The sequence below is a fragment of the Macaca nemestrina genome, chromosome X (genome assembly GCF_043159975.1).
Source record: "Macaca nemestrina isolate mMacNem1 chromosome X, mMacNem.hap1, whole genome shotgun sequence".
Lineage (NCBI taxonomy): Eukaryota > Metazoa > Chordata > Mammalia > Primates > Cercopithecidae > Macaca > Macaca nemestrina.
This window is the reverse complement of record NC_092145.1, coordinates 124,416,371-124,437,015: the sequence shown is the minus strand read 5'-3', so window position 1 is coordinate 124,437,015 and position 20,645 is coordinate 124,416,371. Positions and strand designations below refer to the sequence as shown.

At 36.0% G+C, this 20,645-nt stretch overlaps 1 protein-coding gene across 3 annotated transcripts in view; it reads left to right on the top strand.

The window, feature by feature from the left end:
- LOC105499042 (cilia and flagella associated protein 47) overlaps nt 1-20,645 on the top strand; it is a 469,827-nt gene that overhangs the window by 29,040 nt on the left and 420,142 nt on the right. For all 3 annotated transcript variants that reach the window (XM_011771441.2, XM_011771442.2, XM_011771440.2), the window contains exons 2-3: nt 3,872-4,023; nt 17,702-17,817. In XM_011771441.2, coding sequence (XP_011769743.2) covers nt 3,872-4,023; nt 17,702-17,817 — 268 coding nt within the window. The remainder of the gene's footprint in view (nt 1-3,871; nt 4,024-17,701; nt 17,818-20,645) is intronic.

Here is a 20,645-nt window from a genome sequence, read left to right as displayed (position 1 = left end):
TGTTGCCTTAAGAATTATGAGAACAAAATTCTCTATTAACTGTCCTTTGAATCATAAAGTGCCTGATAACTCCAGGAACTGTAGGATTAGTGGAAAGGTTCATTATTTCATATTTTAACAAACATTTGTTAAGCACCTACTCTATAACAGGCATTTGTTAAGCACCTACTCTATAACAGGCAATAGACATGGGGAATACAGAATGGACACAGCCCTGCCCTCATAGAACTTAGAAACTAATGAGGGGGTTTTAGTACAGATCTAACCATCAAGATAGTTATTGTTCTGAGAGGGTGCTTCTGTCTTATAATTTAAAAGTGGGCAGAATTTCCTCTGTATCTCACTGTGTTATTTTACATCATGTGTGTGAATGGATGATTATTAGTTCAGTATGATCACATTTTCTCAGGCAAATTTTTCATATAGGAAACGTGGTAAGAATTTTTGAAATATAAGCAATAAATAACTGAAAAGTTCAAGAGATATTCCTAATGAAAAATAGTGTTGAATACAGCCTGACTTATATGTGCAGAAATAAAAAGATATCCATAATTTTAGATTAAATTTACATATATTTCTTTGTATATATGTAGAAAAACCTATGTTAATGATTAGAAGAGCAATGAGAAAAAGGATTTCCATGTTCTAATTTTTGCTCTGTTAAAAAATCGATGTATTATTTACTTACACTAAAGTGCACAGATCTCAAAAGTAAAGTTTGATGAATTTACAAAAAAATAAATATATATGTGTGTGTAGACAGATAGCTAGATATATAATCTCCATTAGCTACCACCTGGGTCAAATAATAGAATATTTTCACCACCCAAGATCACCAGTGCTTCTTCCTTACAATACCTGGAGTAATCACCCTGTGGAACTGACCACTATTCTGATTTCTAACACCATAGATTAGTTTGGCCTGTCCTTGGCTTTCATATCAATGGAATCAGGTTTTAATGGTTTTTATATTTAAATATTTTTATTAAAAAGTATATCTCGAGAGACTACTGACTCCTCTTTAAATCAAAAAGTACTTGCTTGCTCCAAATACTGTAAAATTAGGGAAAGGCTGTGTTATTTCACTACCTTAGCACATATTTATTGAACAATTAAATGTGTATCTGAAAATACTTTCTTTTGAAACTCAAGCTGGTGGTAATGTTTGGATGTGGACAAACGCTATTTTATGGATGTTCTGGGGACACTTGTATGGATGTTTTCTGTGCAGTAACAAGAAAAATATTATAATTGGTTTCATTTCTAGGATATAATGGAAAACAATTCATTCCACAAGTCTTGACATTGACAAGAGAACATCCAGATATGCTTACTAGTTAGAAGCCAATATCAGTGTGAATTTTCCTTTGTTGCAAGACTATGAAATGCACTCCTGATCCTTCATAAAGGGAATTAGATAAATAGTGAAAAGTGCATCTTGTGGGGGTGGGGGATAAGAAAAAGTAAAAACAAGGTGCTGTGGAGAGGTCATTGTCATCATCACTATTATAATTACTCAGAAAATGATTCCTCTAACATACAGCAGTGCTTGTTTTTCACCCAGACTCAAGAACCTGTATTGACCCTATGTATGTTTACACCTATACTGAGCACCTTCCTCGCTTCTTCTCCACTTTTAATATCCATTCTCTAAGACAAGACCAGGTACACTCCTTCCTAGCCCACAATAATCATGTCCTCTCATGGATTTTCATGACACTTATGTCTGTATCACTCATATGGTGATTAACTAGTCCCTGGCTTATATTTAATTTTCGAGAGGTTTGTGGTCTGCTTCTTTAAAGAGATTATATATTCAGGAGAGGGACTCTAGCTGAAGGGGAGGAAGTGCTTATGATTTAGAGTCAGATAGATATATTTTTGAATCTTCACTTCCTGAGTGACTTCAGACATTAATTATACTTTACATATCCAGTTCCCTCATCTATATACTGAGAGCCTTACTATCAGCCTCACAGGACTGTAGAAGTGTATTTACATAAGATAATAGATGTAAAATGCTTGACACATTATAAATGCATCACAGATATTATTTCTCTTTTTTCTCCCTTTATATTTTTCCTGGCGCCAAGCACATGTCTTACTAGAACAAAAGTGTTTTTGTCCTCTTCGTTATATTCTTCTTTTATATTTCTTCCAAGTTATGAAGCTCAAATTCCCATGAATAAAGCATATACAATATACATATGAGGGCCGGGCACGACAGCTCATGCCTGTGATTCCCAGCACTTTGGGAGGCTGAGGCGGGTAGATCACGAGGTCAAGAGATTGAGACCATCCTGGCCAACATGGTGAAACCCCGTCTCTATTAAAAATATAAAATTAGCTGGGCATGGTGGCGCGCACCTCCCAGCTACTCAGGAGACTGAGGCAGGAAAATCGCTTGAACCTGGGAGGTGGAGGTTGCGGTGAGCCGAGATTGCACCACTGCATTCCAACCTGGTGACAGAGTGAGACTCCATCTCAAAAAAAAAAAAAAGTATATATATACACACACACACACATATATGTGTATATAAATATATATACACACACACACATATATGTATATATAAATATATACACACACATATATGTGTATATAAATATATACACACACATATATGTGTATATAATATATACTTATATATATGTGTGTATATATATATACACTTATATATGTGTGTGTATATTTATGCACAAACACATATGTACGTGCATGTGGGTATATATTATGTATGTATATGATTGAGCAACATTTTTATTAGGTTGTTCTTCCTTTTTTCTGCAGTCAAAATGCTCTACCACTGAGCCATACCCCCTCTTCTTCCTTTTTTCTGTATTTAGATTTTAAGCTTCTTATAATAGAGGCCATATTAGTTCTATATGTATATTTTAAACTAGCCTATTGGCATTTATATGTTTCTTAGCTACCTGCATTGTCAGATTCAAGTTGTGTACTCTTGAAAGCATATCTTAAAGATCTAGAATCAGATAGATATAAACATGAGCATTAAGTCTTTGCCTTTAGGTACATAAGACAAATATCACATGCTCTCACTTATATGTGAAATATAAAAATTTAGACTCATAGAAGTAGAGAGTAGAATGGTGGTTACCAAAGACTGAGGGTTGAGGTGGGCAGAGAAAGGAAAAATGTTGGTCAAAGGGTACAAAATTTCAGTTAAACAGGAAGAATTAGTTCGGGTGATCTATTGCACAGCAAGGTGACTATAGTTAATAATAATGTATTGTATATCTCGAAATTGTTAAAAGAATGGATTTTAAATGTTCCCAGTACAAATAAATAAGTGATGTGATGGATATGTTAATTAGCCTGATTTGCTCGTTCCACAATATATACCTGTATTAATACATCATATTGTACTCAACGAATATATACAATTATTTGTCAATTAAAAACAAAATTAAAAAGTCTTTGGCATTAGGGCAGGAATAGAGCCTGTATTTTGATAATAATATAACACTCCTAACTATAGTTGCTCACGTTATTTATTTATTTATTTTTTGAGATGGAGTCTTGCTCTGTCACCCAGGCTGGGGTGCAATGGTGCGATCTCGGCTCACCGCAATCTCCATCTTCCGGGTTCAAACAATTCCCCTGCCTCAGCCTCCCGAGTAGCTGGGACTACAGGTGGGCACCACCACGCCTGGATAATTTTTTGTATTTTAGTAGAGATGGGGTTTCACCATGTTGGCCAGGATGGTTTCGATCTCCCGAACTCATGATCCGCTGGCTTCCACCTCCCAAAGTGCTGGGATTACAGGCGTGAACCATTGTGCCTGGCCACGATATTTTTTTTTATAAGGAGTTAAGATGTATAATTTGATTCTCTTTCTCCCACTGAAGTTTAAACTGATGTTGACCAGTCTGGATAAAGAGCTTGCTTCTGGCCTTCAGATGACAGCTATGGTGGAATATCATCCTGATAAAGATGAAGACACTTTTGACCGACTACTTATTTCAATAGAAAATAAAACAACAGAAATTCCTCTAATTGGGTATGTAATCTTCATAGTTCATGCTGACGTTTTGAATACTCTTTAAATAAAAATGAGGGTCAAAGTAATATTCTGTATTTTTTCTGACATAGTTTCCTTACAGTTGAACTTAAAGGACACATTTTTAGAAAATTGTAATGTTTGTAAGAAATGAAACCTCATTCTCTGTTATTTTTATTAAAATAACATTCAACAATTGAATGTATTAATAATTGGATTTTTGCAAACTTGTATTCACATTTTAAGTTAATTTTAAAGTATTGTCAGGTTCACTTCACTAAATTTTAAATTAGGCAAATGTTTGGTGTCAAAAAAGTCAAAATGCTATTCTTCTAAGACTGGTTGAAAAATGTGGATGGATATGAGTATAAAAAAGAACTAAGTGACTGACTTGGTTGTTTCAAATTATTTATTTGACCAGGATGAATGATGATTCATTTGTTGTTTTTTAATATTAAAAAGTATATTTCTGTTCATTGTAAATTTATCTATCAAAATTAGTGTTAAAATTTACAGTGTTTCTTTATTTATATACATACACGTATGATCCTCCTTTTCCCCAGCAAAATGTGGTTTCCATAGGTGTTTTCTTTTGCCTCTATTTTCCCAACACCTACAGAATTAATTTGGAATATTTTCTGCTGATTACGTGGTATTAGATATATACCTTTTAAAAAATTCCCTTTTATTCAAGCTGGGTGCGGTGGCTCATGCCTGTAATCCTAGTACTTAGCACTTTGGGAGGCCAAGGTGGGTGGATCACTTGAGCTCAGGAGTTGGAGACCAGCCTGGGCAACATGGTGAAACCCCACCTCTACAGAAAATACAAGAAAAAAAAAAAAAAACTGGGAGTGGTAGTGCATGCCTGTAGTCCCAGCTACTTGTAGGGCTGAAGCAAGAGGATCACTTGAACCCAAGAGGTAGAGGCTACAGCGAGCCGAGATCACACCACTGCACTCCAGTCTGGGTGACAAAGTGAGACCCTGTCTCAAACAAAACAAAACAAAACAAAACAAAAAAACAATTCCCTTTCTTTTTCATTTCTATGAGCTAAATTTAGATCCTCAATTATTTTGTTTCTTCGCGTTGTTGAGAAGTTCTGATTTAGCACATCATCCCATTTTGCATAGGAATCAAACAGTAGACACATGGTAGGAAAAAACAAGCTATTAACCCAGTATAAATATTTAATTTGTGTTTTGCAATTTAAATAGAACCATTTTGGATGCATTCTGCACTTTGACATATCTATGAGTGGAACTCAGATTTGCTTGTTTGTGGTATGTATGAAGAGACAGGTTGAAGATGCTTCTGTCCTCAAAAACAGATTTTTTTCTTGTTTCCAGAGTTTTGTTTCTTGTTTCTGATGCCCTCTCTCATCAGAAGTCTATTTCTCACCACGGTTGCAATATAAGGAGAGCACTGCCCCTCTTTTGGTGTGATGGACAAGGTTGAAGGAAGGGGTGTGTGTGTGTGTGTATATGTGTGTGCATGTGTGTTATCAATTTCTATACATTTTTTATCACCTGTGTAGGTTCTTGTATCCACCACCACAGTCAAGACAGTGAACAGTTCCAATACTACAAGAAAATCCCTCCTGTTGCTTTATTACAACTGTATCTACTTCCCTTCTGCCTCACACCTACAATCCCTAAACTGTGGATACTGCTAATCTGTTTTCTATGTCTAAAATGTTTGTCATCTCAAATATATTACATAAATTGAATCACATACTATGTAGCCTTCTGTTTTTTTCTTGCAGCAACATTTCTTGCAGGAGATTCAGCCAAGTTGTTGAATGTATCAATATTTTGTTCCTTTTTATTGCTGAATAGTATTCTATGATATATATATATATTATATATATATATATATATTTGTTTAACAATTGACCTGTTGAAGAACAAAGGGACAGATTCCAGTTTTTAGCTATCACAAATAAGCTGTTTTAATATTCTTGTACAAGTTTTGTGTGAGCATAGGTTTTTATTTTTTCTGGGATAAATGCTCATGAGTGTAATTGTAGGGTCACATGGTAATTACGTATTTTGTTTAACAGAAAATCCCAAATTGCTTTTGAGAGCACCTATACCATTTTACATTTCAAATAGTGATATATGAGTACTCCACTTGGACGATATATTTGCCAGTATTTTTTGCTTTCATCACTATTTAAAAATTTTAGCGATTCTGATAGATAGATATTTAATGGAATCTCTCCATAGTTTTAATTTGCATTTCCCCCATGACTAATGATGTTGACAACATATTTTCAGGAGCTTCTTTGCCATCTGAGTACCCTCTCTAGTGAAATCTCTGTAAATGTGTTTTTCTCATTTTCTGATTATACTGCTCTTTATTATTGAATTTTGCAATTTCTTTGTATATTCTGGATACAAGCCTTTTGATGGTTATGTAGCTTGCGAATATGCTCTCCCAGTTTGAGGTTTGACTTTTCATCCTTTTAACAGGGTATTTTGTAGAACAAAAGCGTTTTTTTTTTTTTTATGTTCAATGATGTCCAATTTATCAATTTTCCTTAAATTAGTACTGCTTTTTAGTGTTAAGTCTAAGAACTCTTTGCCTAACCCTTGATCGTAATGGTTGAAGATTTTCTCCTATTTTTAACTTTTAAAGTTTTACATTTAAGTCTATGATATATTTTGAATTAATTTTTGTATAAAGTGTGGTTTACATTGAGGTTCTAATTATTGCCTATAGATGTTCAATTGCTCCGACCAAATTTGTTGAAAAAGCTATTTTCCTTCATTGAATTGTATGCCCTTGATAAAAATCACTTCAGCATAATCTGCATTGGTCTATTTCTGTGTTCTGCATTTTTCCATTCATCTGTGTATCCATACGTTTGCCAACATCATGCTACCTTGATTACCTTTGCTATATAGTAATTCTTAATATCATGTACAGTAATTCCTCACGTATTATTCTTTGTCACCATTAGTTTAGTTATCAAAATATCTCTACCTTTCCATGTAAGTTTTAGAATAATCTTTCTGAGCCTGAAAAAAAATTATTGCTGGGATTTTGAGAATAATTGAGCTTAGCTTATAGATCAATTTGAGGGAAATTGACATCTTTACTATGGTAAGTCTCCCCAAATATGAATGTGCTGTGTCTTTCCATTTATTTGGGTCTTCTTTGATTTCTTTTATCAGTATTTTGTAATTTTCAGCACAGAGATTCTCTACAAGTGTTGTTAAGTATATAACTATTTCATTTTCTTTGGAGTGATTGCAAATAATATTGTGTTTTTAATTTTGGTTACTGCATATTCCTTGTTGCTATATACAGAGAAGTGATTGATTTTTGTTTGTTGACATTGTATCCTCTAACCTTGCTGAACTCCCTTTTTAGGAGGTTTTTGTATGTTTTCTAGATTCTTTGCCATCTTATATGTAGATAATTGTGTCATCTGCAGACAGGGATAGTTCATTTGTGTGTTTTTTCCCATTCCAAAGTATATGCGTTTCACCTTTTTTTTCTTGCTTTATTTACATGGCTAGAACTTTCAGTATTTTGTTGTGTAAGAGTGGTGAAACTGGGCTCAGTGGTTCACCCTTGTAATCCCAGCACTTCGGGAGGCTGAGGCAGGCGGATCACCTGAGGCCAGGAGTTCGAGACCAGCCTGGCCAACATGGAGAAACGTCGTCTCTACTAGAAATACAAAAATTAGCTGGGTGTGGCGGTGCACACTTGTAATCTCAGCTACTTGGAAGGCTGAGGCACAAGAATCACCTGAGCCTGGAAGGTGGAGGTTGCAGTGAGCTGAAATCATGCCAATGCACTTCAGCCTGGGTGTCAGAGTGTGGCTCATCTTGCATCATTCTTTTTATATATTCTGGAATTTGATTTGCTCCTGTTTTATTAGGGATTATTGTGTCCCAGTTTGTTAGTGATATTGGTTTATAGTTTGTTTGTTTGATTGATTGATTGGTTTGCTTTTCTTTATTGTCGTTGTATGGTTTTGCTATCAGGATAGTGCCAGCCTCATAAAATGAATTTGGAAATGCTCCCTCTTCTGTATTCTAGAAGAACTTATTTAATATTGATAGCAATTATTTAAATGGTAGAATTCTCTAGTGGAACTGTTTGGCCTGGAGATTTTTCTTTCAGAATGTTTTAAATTATGAATTTAGTTTTTTAATTCTTATAGGGCTATTCATACTGCCTATATTATTATGTTGGTGGAGTTACTGTAGTTTCTGATTTCCACGGAATTCTTCCAATTCCAAGTTGTCAAATTTATTATTTTAGAGTTGTTAGAATTTTTTTCTTATTATTTTTAAATAAATAATAAGCTGCTGCATCTGTAGTGATATCCTTTCTTTCATTTCTGATGTTGAACATGTGTGTATTTTGTCCTTTTTTAAAGTATTGCTAGTGGCTTATCAACTTTATTGACTTTTTTCCCAAAGAATCAGCTTTCTATCATTGACTTTCCTATCATTTTATTTTAAATTCTCTTGGTTGCTGCTCTCTATTATTTCTTTTCTTCTGCTTGATTTGAATTAATATTGCTCTTGTTCTAGTTTTTGATATTGGAAATTAGACAATGAGTTTGAGACAATTTCTCATTTCTAATGTAAATATGTAACGTTATAAATGACCCTCAGCACTACTTTAGCTGTGCCCTACAAATTTTTATATATTTTTATTTTGACTCAGTTTTATGTATTTAATTTTTTTTAAACTTTCTCTTTGACTCCTGGATTATTTAAAAGTGTGTTAATTTCCACAGGTTTATTATGGACATATTTATGATCATTATTCCTTTCTGTTAGATTGATCCTTTTATTATATATAATATCCCTCTTTGTTCATGGTGATTTTCTTGCACTGAAGCCTCTATTAGATATTAATATAGCTTTTTGCACTTTTTTTCTAAGTAAAATTTGAATACTATGTTGTTTCCTATTTGTTTACTTTCACCCTACTATGGCCTTGTATTTAAACTGAGTTTCTTCTAAGCAGCAGCATATAGTTGGGCAATGGTTGCCTTCCCCATATTTTCAACCTCTGTCTTTTGATTGTTGTATCTAGACTATTTATATTGAAGTTAATTTGTATATGCTATAACTTGTCTGCTTGTTTATTATTTGTTTTCTCATTGTTCTCTTTGTTTCTCATACTTCTGTTTCTCATTTTTGCAATCCTGTAGGTTAATTGAAGGTTATTTTAGGATTGCGTCTTCATGTATTTATACTGTTTTTTTTGCATCTCTTTGCATAATTATTGTAGTGGTTTCTCTGGGTATTTCAATATACATATGTGATATAATATTCTAGTGGCATAAACATTTTGTCACTTTAAGTGAAGCGTAGAAGCTTCATTTCCATCCGAGTCTTTTTTTCTTTCCCTACTTTTAAATATTACTATCTTGAATATCTAAGAGTGTTATGATTCTTGTTTTCATCATCAAATATAATTTATAAAACTTATGAGAAAAAATATAGCTGATTGTATGTTGCTAGTGTTTTGCTATTTCCATTGTTCCTCCCTCCCTCCTTCCTTTTTTTCCTTCTTTGCTTCCTCCCTCCCTCCCTTCCTTTCTTCTTTCCTTGCTTCCCTCCTTTCTCTTTTTTGAGGCAGGGTCTTCCTCTGTTGCCCAGGTTGGAGTTCAGTGGTGTCAACATGGGTCACTGCAACCTCAAGTTTCTGGGCTCTAATGTTCCTCCCACCTCAGCCCCCCAAGTTGCTTGGACTACAAACATGCACCAAACCTGGCTACTTTTTCCTTCCTTCCTTCCTTCCTTCCTTCCTTCCTTCCTTCCTTCCTTCCTTCCTTCCGTCCGTCCGTCCTTCTGTCTTTCTTTCTCTCTCTCTTTCTTTCTTTCTTTCTTTCTTTCTTTCTTTCTTTCTTTCTTTCTTTCTTTCTTTCTTTCTTTCTTTCTTTCTTTCTTTCTTTCTTTCTTTCTCTTTCCTTCCTTCCTTCCTTCCTTCCTTCCTTCCTTCCTTCCTTCCTTCCTTCCTTCCTTCCTTCCTTCCTTCCTTCTTTCTTTCTTTCCTTCTTTCCTTCTTTCCTTCTGTCTTTCTTTCTGTCTTTCTTTCTGTCTTTCTGTCTTTCTTTCTTTCTGACGGAGTCTCCCTCTGTCGCCCAGGCTGGAGTGAGATGGCGTGATCTTGGCTCACTGCAACCTCCACCTCTTGGCTTCAAGCTATTCTCTTGCCTCAGCTTCCTGAGTAGCTGGGATTACAAGTGCATGCGACCATGCACTTTTAATTTTTGTAGAGGTGGGGTTTCACTATGTTGTGCAGGCTGGTCTCAAACTTCTTGGCTCAAGCAATCCTCCCACCTTGGCCTCCCAAAGTGCTGGGATTACAGGTGTGAGCCACTATGCCCAGCCTCCTCCATTTTTTTCTTTCTGATACTCCAAGATTCTCTTTTATTATTTCCTGACTTTCTGAAGAACTTTATTATCTTTAATTTTTTTTTTTTTGACGGAGTCTCACTCTGTCGTCAGTCTGGAGTGCAGGGGTGCGATGTCGGCTCACTGCAACCTCCGCCTCCCGGGTTCAAGTGATTCTCCTGCCTCAGCCTCCTGAGTAGCTGGGATTATAGGCACGCACCACCACGCCCAGCTAATTTTTTTATTTTTAGTAGAGATAGGGTTTCACCAGGTTAGCCAGGATGGTCTTGGTCTCTTGACCTTGTGATCTGCCCACTTTGGCCCCCCAAAGTGCTGGGATTACAGGCGTGAGCCACCACGCCTGGCCATATTTAATTTTTATGGGTACATAGTATGTGTATATATTTAAGGTTTACGTGAGATATTTTGATAACAGGCATGCAATGACTAATAATCACATCAAGGTAAATGAGGTGTCCATCACCTCAAGCATTTATCCCTGTGTTACAAATAATCCAGTTACAGTCTTTTAGTTATTTTTAAATGTGCAATTAAATTATTTTTTACTATGGTCACCTTGTTGTGATAGTAAATACCAGGTCTTATTATTTATTCTTTCTAACTATATTTTTGCACGCATTAACCCTCCCCCTTCTTTCCTACCCCCAGCTACTCTTCCCAGCCTCTGGCAACCATCCTTCTACTCTTTATCTTCATGAGTTCAATTATTTTATTTTTTAGATCACACAAATAAGTGAGAAATAGAATGCTTGTCTTTCTGTGTCTGGCTTATATCACTTAACATAATGACCTCTAGTTACTATGTTGTTGTAAATGACTGGATCTCATTTTTTATGGCTAAATAGTACTTCATTGTGTATATGTAGCACATTTTCTTTATCCATTCATCTGTTGATGGACACTTGAGTTGCTTCCAATTCTTGGCTACTGTGAATAATGCTACAATAAACATGAGTGTGCAGATATCCCTTCAATACACTGATTTCCTTTCTTTGGGTATATACTGAGCAGTGAGATCGCTGGATCTTATGGTAGCTCTGTTTATAGTTTTTTGCGGAGCCTCCAAACTGTTCTCCTTTGCTTTGTGGTTGTACTAATTTACATTCCTACCAGCAGTGTATGAGGGTTACCTTTTCTCCACATCCTTGCTAGCATTTGTTATTTCCTAACCTTTGGATAAAAGCCATTGTAATTGGGGTGAGATGATATCTCACTGTAGTTTTGATTTGCATTTCCCTGATGATCAGCGATGTTGAGCACTTTTTCATGTGACTGTTTGCCATTTGTATATCTTCTTTCAAGAAATGTCTATTCAAATTTTTTGCCCATTTTAAAATTTAACTACTGATTTTTTCCTAGAGAGTTGTTTGAGGTCCTTATATATGCTGGTTATTAATCCTTGGTCAGATGTGTAGTTTGCAAATATTTTTCCCATACTGTGGGTTGTCTCTTCACTTTGTTGATTGTTTCCTTTGCTGTGCACAAACTTTTTTACTTGATGTGATCCTAGTTGCCAATTTTTGCTTTGGTTGCCTATGCTTGTGGGGTGCTACTCAAGAAATCTTTGCTCAGTCTAATGTTCTGGAGAGTTTTCTGGGTGGGTCCAGGGGTACCATCCAGGAACAAGGGACTGGGGTAAAGTACCTTAGAAGTCTACCTATTGTACTGTGGCTGAGCTGGTACTCAAACTACATGACACTGTTCTTCCCAGTCTTTCCTTCCCTTTCCAGAGGCAGAGGGGCCTCACCCTATGGCTGCCATCACCACTGGCCCACAGGGTGTACTGCCAAGCTTACTACTGATGTTCTCTTAAGGTCAAAGGTCTCTTTAGTCAGCTTGTGGTGAATGTTGTTTAGCCTGGGACTCATCCTTCAGGGCAGTGTACTCCCTTATGGCCCAGGGCACGTCCAGAAATGCCATCCAAGAGTTAAGGCCTGGAATCAGGATCCCCAAAGGCCTGCTTGGTGTTCTATACCTCTGTGACCAAGCTGACACCTAAGGTATTAGATAAAACACTTTTACTTTTCCCTCCACTTATGTCAGGTGGAAGGAGTCTTGCCCTGTAGCCACCACAGCTGGGAATGTGCTGAATCTCACCTGAAGCCAGCAAATTTCCAAGTGTCACCCAAGGCCCATGGCACGCTACTTAGGTATCACTGCTGGTTACTCAGGGCCCAAGGGCTCTTTAGTCAGCAGGTAATGAATCCTGCCAGGACTGGGTCCTTCCCTTCAAGGCAATAGCTTTCCTTCTGGCCCAGGGTGTGTCTAGAAATGTCATGTGTGAGCTAGGGCCTGGAAAGGTGACGTCACACCTCTGACGGGTGCTCTATCCTGCCGTGTCTGAGCTGGTATCCAAGATTCAAGACAAAGTCCTCTTTATTCTTGCCTCTTCTCTCCTCAAGTAGAAGGAAGGGGTCTCTTTTGAAGCCATGAGCTGTGCAGCCTAGGGTTGGGGAAGGGTTGGCACAAGCACTCCCCTAGCCACACCAGCTGGTGTCTTAGTAGGTTGTGTGTCTCCCCATGTCCACTGACTTTGACCCCAGTTTAACACTAGAACTCGTCTAGAAGTTACAGTCCTTGTGGCCTAGACTGCCTTTCAAGTTTATCTAGGGTCCTAGAGCGTGTTAGCTCATGGTGGCAAGGCTTGCTAGAACTCAAGTCGTGACCACTGGGATAGGTGATTCCTCTCTGGCTAAGGCTGGTTTAAATGTTCCCCCCATAGGCAGGCATCAGCTTAGGTCCCCTGTTTTACTTTCTGCTGTGACAGGGCAGCACTGAGTTCAACGCAATGTCTCACAATTGCTGTGCTCTTCCTCCCTCAAATGCACAGATTCTCTCTCCTTGCCATGCTGCCACTGCGGGAGTTGGGGAGGGTTGACAAAGGAAACTGTGTTTCCTACACTCTTGGATGCCTCTTTCGGTGATATGAAGTTAAAACCAGGTACTGTGAGTGATCACCTGATTTTTGCTTCTTACGAAGTTACTTTTTTTTTTTTTCTTTTCGTATAGATAGTGGTTAAATTGGTGTCCTTGTAGGAGGGATGATAGGTGGAGCCTTCTATTCTGCCTTCTTGCTCTGCCCACTTGAAGAATGTTTTTAGATGATCTTTAAGGGTGTGTTGGCTAGTGACAAGTTCTTTTAGTTTTTCTTTGTCTAATGTCTGTATTTCCCCTTCATTATCAAACATAGTTTTAACAGATATCGAGTTTTCAGTTGACAGTTTTCTTTTTCTTTCAGTACTTGAAAAATATTGTGACACTTCCTTCTGGACTCCATGGCGTCAGATATGATACGTGCGTTCATTTAATTTGGTGCTTCTCTATATGGAACACATTCTTTCTCTCTGGCTGATTTCATGATTTTTGTTTTTATCTTTTGTTTTCAAAAGTTTAATTATGATATGCCTTTACATGATTTTCTTTGAGTTTATCAGGTTTGGGTTCACTCAGCTTTTTGAATTTGTATGTCAGTGTCTGTTGCCAAGTTTTGGAAGTTTTAGCCATTATTAGCATTTAACTATTATTTCAGCCCCTTTCTCTTTCTTCTCTTCTTCGGAGACTTTAATGATGCAAATATTGGATCATTTATTATTGTCCCACAGGCCCCTGAGACTTTGCTCATATTTTTCTCTTTCTCTCTCAGTCTCTGTCAAGTCTGGGTGAATTCTATTAATCTAGCTTCCATTTTACTCATTTTATCTTCTGTTATCTCCATCCTGGTATTGTGTTCATCACTATGTTTTTATTTTGGTTATTGTAGTATTCAATTCTGTAATTTCCATTTGATTCTTTTTTATAACTTGTATTTATTTGCTGAGATTTTCTATTTATTCATTAGTTTCAAAAAAAACTTGAAATTGCTTGTTGCAGCATTTTTTTTTTTTTTGTCAGTTGTTTTAAAATCCTTGCCTGATAATTTCAACCTGAGGTTCATCTTGGTTGACATCTGTTGATTGTCTGCTCTCATCAAAATTGTTATTTTTTTGGTTCCTGGTTATGACAGTTGATATTTGATTGAATGCTAAATGTTTTTTTCTGTTATGTTAGGAGACTCTGGGTCTTATTTAAATCTATTATTTTAACAGGCACACACCCCATTTATGTTCAGCATGTTTTTCTTAGCCTATTTTGTATGCTGTGGTTGTGATGACAGTTTAGTTTTCAGTATGTTTGCGGTGTTATTTTGATCCATTTTGTTTATGTGTTATCACTACTGCTCCCACTGTCTTCTGTTGGTGCTTCCTGAAGGAGTGGAGGCAATTTTTTTTTCCCAGGCCTGGCTGCCATATGTCTCTTGGTAGAGGAGAAATGTGGTAAGAACCCTATATAAGTACCCTTCTGGCTGCCCAGGTCTTCTGAGCAGATAGAGAGAGAAATCTGACTTATGGGGCAAAGAAGTCTGTTGTACTGGGCCAGTTGCTGTATCTAGATCTCTTGCAGGTCCTGCTCACCTTTCCAGGTGTCTCTGAGTGAAAAAGGAGAGGTTTGAGCCAGCAGTGACAAAGAGGCTTTTCAGATATAGCTGCTTGCAATTGCTGTTTTTTTCCTTTTCTTTTGTTTTCTTTTTTTTTTCCTGGTTTCCCCAAACTACCTTGGTGTCTTTGGACAGAAAACTCCTTTTCTCAGGAGGTGAACTCCTGAGAAAGAGAACTCCTCTTCTGCAGGATCTCAGGCCTGGAGTAGAAGGAGAGCGCTTCCCCTTGTCACTTATGATTGGTATACCTCTTAATTGATCCCCAGGCTGGCATTGTCTGGCTCACCTGGTGTGTTCAGGGGGGCTCCTGTTTGATCCAGAAAAAGAATGATTCTAACTAGGTCAGCAGGCAAAGAATCCTGGGTCTGCGTGGCCTTTCTCTGTTGGTGGGGGAGTTGTAAGACACCCTGCTGCTATTGTTTCTGCAGTCCCAGAGTTCTAAATCAGCCAGCTCTCCTTTTCACCACCTTTCATCATTCTCTTTTGCTTGCCTCGTGTACCATTTTCAGGGTTTATAGTTGTGTTTAGTAGAAGGAACAGGAAAAAATGGGTTTATGCTATATTTTCTGGACCAGAAGTTTGTATTTGTTTGCTTTTCTCCATTAGATTGTAAAATTCTTGAGGTCCAGGAGAGTTTTATTTTTTTCTATAATCTAAATTGTATATATTCAGTGAATGTTTTGTGAATAAACTTAGTCCAACTGGATCTGAACTACTCCATAATGGCATGATTGGGTTGTGATTAAAAAAAACTGTCTTGGAGTGAGCACATTCATTTTTACTTTAGACTTTCTGTATATGGATCAGACATGCAATGATCCTTCTATTTGTTGTGGAGTGAACCCTGAAAAAAGAAGAAAGAAAACAGAGAAATTACATGTTTGATTTCTACATTTTCGCACATCAACCTGGACTAACAAAAGTGCCCTAGTTGGTAGATGATATAATTAGTGATTTTCAGAGCTTTTTTTCATGTGTCTCCTAAAACTATGACCTTCTTTTATATTTAAAAATATCTATGAGTTTCATCATTAGTTTGAACACTTGTAAAGAGGTAATGACTTATATATAGTAAGGGTTGCTATTTAAAAATAAGATACTTATATGCCTTTTAAAAATGTATCCAGTAGAATGAAAATATCAGTAATAGTTAACAGGTGAAAAATTTACCTCTTCTCTTTTCCTCTTAAATTTGTAGCTCCATTCCATTTGTCACCACAGCATCACATCCTAATGTATTACATTTTTTTGCTTAGAAGTTTTTTTTCATGATCACCAGGAATAAAGTGCATAGGCAGTTTGTCTATAGTTTATGTCTATATATGTATATGTACATATGAACATATGTGTGTGCATTGCACAAACAGATAAACAGATATGTGTTTAAATATACTTGCTATGGTCAGAAATCCAGGCATATTTTTAACAGTTCTTATAAATGTTATTATTAATACAAATTGATTAAACTCCATATATCAAACTAAGTTTGATGAGTTTTTTTTAATAGAAAAGCAAAGTATTACTGGAAATATTTATAATCAGGTGAATGGAGCATTTTAAACTTTTATTTAGTTAGCCTGTTTATGGATGATAGTTATTCATTGCTTATGTGAATCCCACGTGCATTTTATCCCCATTTAACATTTTTTGATATGGATGCTGAGAGAAGTTTTCTCCACAATGAGTAGATTGGAATGAAAGGATTTTATCGTAGTAATGTCTCTCAATTTCTTCAACTCTGTAAAGTTATAGGGTAAAATTACAGCAGTCGTTTGTCAAGCATTATTTTTAACAATGTGTCAGCTAAGTCAGTTGTATTCCCCTCTTTTAATGTTGATGAAAGAAAATTGGATAAACACGTTTATGTAAGTAGATTTGTTGCCTAATCATTTCAGTCACTCACTTTATCAATATCAACACTAATATTTTCGATTGTCCCTTAGTTTCGTGTCCCAGAGATGTTTCCACTCCAAGCCAATGCATCAACATTAAATTAAGAAAAGACGACATCGATTTCTCCTTTTGTATAAAGAAATGAGAGAGGAATGGTGAAAAATGGATTGAGAAAACAAAATCTGTAGAGGCCTCTTTGTTCTATTTGTATCAGCAAATATACTTAATGAGATAGTAAAATGGAGACACAGAGAAATCATTATATATTACCAAAATCTTAACACTGAAGTAGACTCCGTCTCTCTTTTTTTCTCTCCCCCTCTCTCTCTGTGTGTGTGTGTGAAGTGTGAAGATTCCTAAGAAATTATTCTTCAGACCTTTTTCTACATCCAAAACAGGATAATAAACTTAGGGGTACTTTTTAACCATGAATGTCTAGCCAAATAGAAAATGTATGTAAATTTATGAGGTTTGTATATAAGATGATAATGGATTTTTAAAAACTTGTATGAACCCATGCTACAAATATGCTACAGTGAATTTTTTAGAAATACATATGAAAAATAAATTGTATCATTTTGTACTTACATCTTGTTGTAGACCCTAGATGATGTGTTACAGCATCACTGCATTCTTTTATTTCATAAGATTTGGAAACATTCAAACTATTTATTTGGGATGGCATACCATGCACTTAGATGCATAAAGTCTCATTTCTTTTTTAAAAATGTAACCCATTACCTTGTTTTCATTTCTTTATTTCATCATTCCTTTTATTGAAAAATATGCCACCAGTAGACCTGTAAATAAACTGAAATGTCTTTTAAGGACTTAAGTGTCCATCTGTATTCCCCTACATATTTAACAATCAGGCTGTTATGATTGTTAAATTAATTATGTGGCCTTCTTTTCTCCTCCCTAGGTTGATTCCATCCTGTAATTTGGAAATTCAATCAGTAGTTAATTTTGGCACATTGGTTGCCAATAGTAAAGTGTATTCTAAAGAGGTTACTATCAATAACCGTGGCAAAGCTCCAGGTAAATGCTTCCCGTCGTATTTACTTACACTTTTAGAAGAGTTGATATTATTTGAAATGTATATCTTGTGTAATAGATTACCTAATTTAACTGAAAAAAGTCTATCATTTGAAATAGCTCAAAACCAAAGGTCCTTAATAGTATTACTGTAAAAGACTGATAGGCAGCAATTCAAAAAAAAAAATAAAAAATAAACCTTTCTCCTTATAAGCCTGATTAATACAATCAGAAAATGACTGGTGATGTACCTCAGGATAGGAGGCAGGATAGTGTCAGAGAAGTTATACAGTTCAGAGACAGAATTAGAGCACAGTGCCTTATTAGTCATGTGATCTGGGGCAAGTATTTTTAAGGATTTTGAACTTGAGATTCCTCATTTATAAACTGGGACTGATAAAATGTACGATGGTGAATTATGTACATACTTTGAATTGTGGTATTTTACTTGGCTCATCATAGATGCTTAATAAATGTTTGTCTTCTTTCTCAATCATATTCAACTTTAAATTAACATCAAACTCCCTAGAAGGCTTTTCCTAATTTTTTTGTTGAAAGAATAAATGCTTCTCTCTTTTCAGATTGAATTATTTCCAGGGATTCTTACTGTGGCCTAAGAGTTTACATAAGGATGCATGTGTGTGTGTGTGTGTGTGTGTGTGTGTGTGTGTGTGTGTGTGTACATTCATGCACACTTTAAACTGATAGCATACAGTAAGCATAGGATTGCTTATCCCTTCAGTCTCCTGATTCAGTGGCATGTGGGGCTGCAAGATTGCCATTTCTCCCAATCTAAAATGGGGACTACCTCCAGACAGGGAGGGCATTTCTATCTGAGACTGTTTGTTGAATATATAAAGTAGGTCTTAAATCCAAGCCTCTTTTCCACTAACCGAGAGTGTTCTCTGGGGCCACCTGATTGAGCATTGGGAATTATGAAGACCAAGGCAGTCTGTCAGTTTACTGATTTCTTCTTAGGATACAAAGGAATAAAACTCATAACTGTTCCACATTGGATGTTACTCATCGCACTTTCCATGCTTTGGTTTTTAAATGAGTGCATGTCTGATGCCTGTGGGATTATAGAATATTAGGCTTGTTTGTAGCCTGACTCGAGTGTTAAGGAGGAAATCTCTTATGGCAAGTGATATGGGCAATATGATTCTTTAGACTCTCTAGTTATATTTTAGAGCACTGATATTTAATTAAGGTATTTTTATTTGTATTATTTTACTTTCCAGAATTTCTTTTAACCGTTGTCTATTCAATAACCTTCAATGTTTTGATAGCAATAATATATTCCCTTTTTGTTCTAAAATCTCACCAAATTATACAGTTTTATTTCATATGAAAGCTCTCTATAAGTTAAAAATTATGGTTTTACTTTTCATTGAATATTTAATATAATTTTACTCAATAAATTAGAATAAGTACAATTAAGCTGCATACTGGAATACATAATGTTTTAGGAAAAATAATGCACAATGACTATTAGGATTTTGTTAGTATTTTATGTGTATATAGTATTTGTAATAACTTGGTTGGGTTTATTATAATTGAGTACTGTGAAATGTTAATGGCTGTTACCTTACAAACTGAAACAAATTGTTATCAATGAATTACATTTTCTTAGTGTTGACTTTATCCCACATGCTTGGAGTCAAATCAGATTATTTTTTCTACTATTATCAAAATTGATAGTGTATATTACATTCAGAGTAGCTAGTGCCTATAAGGTGTCATAAAGTCCTTATTATCTACAAGCAAAATATATACATGTTCATGATAATAGCAATGTATGTTTATGAAGGAAAACATTTTGAAAATAGATTCAGCCATCAAAGTTGATTTTAACATTTTTCAAAAGCATTTTATATGCTGAATTTTTTGTAGGTTTAGAGTCAAAGTTCAAATGCTTACAAATTTGTATGTATACCTAATAGGATATTTAAAACTCAACACTTGGCAGATTTAACATTTGTACATCTTTGTTTTCTCTCTCTGGTGGTATCACTGCAGTTATAACCTTTGTTTTTATAGACTCACAAAGTTTATGTATGTAAAACTCCTTGATGATTTATTTTCATAGCCTCTTATGGAGTAAACATCCATGGATCTAGCCATGTGTTGTTGAATAACTTTTGTTTCCTCATCCTTTATAAAAATGGTTCCTAAGTTTACCCCTGACTGTACAAAGTAGTGCTTATCTTTTCTTTCTGAAGACATGTTCCATTCTTTTTTTTTTTTTGACGCGGAGTCTTGCTCTGTGCCCCAGGCTGGAGTGCAGTGGCGCGATCTCGGCTCACTGCAAGCTCCGCTCCCCCGGGTTCACGCCATTCTCCTGCCTCAGCCTCCCGAGTAGCTGGGACTACAGGCGCCCGCCACCTCGCCCGGCTAATTTTCTTGTATTTTTAGTAGAGACAGGGTTTCACCATGTTAGCCAGGATGGTCTCGATCTCCTGACCTCATGATCCGCCCGTCTCGGCCTCCCAAAGTGCTGGGATTACAGGCTTGAGCCACCGCGCCCGGCCATGTTCCATTCTTTATGGTGTCTCTAATGTTAGTACTTTGCAGGTTAATACATTCCATATTTACTTTTATGATTTTATGGTTTGATAATACCACTATTGTTTCTCAGCTTTTATCACTGAAGATTAGAAAAAGAAATTATTAATTTAGCATGCCTTGAATTGAAATCATTTCCTCCTTAATGTGAGCATGCTTATTTATTTATTATTTTTTAAAATGTTTGTGGACACATGGTAGGTGTATATATTTATGGAGTACATGAGATGTTTTGATACGGGCATCCAATGTGAAATAAGTACATT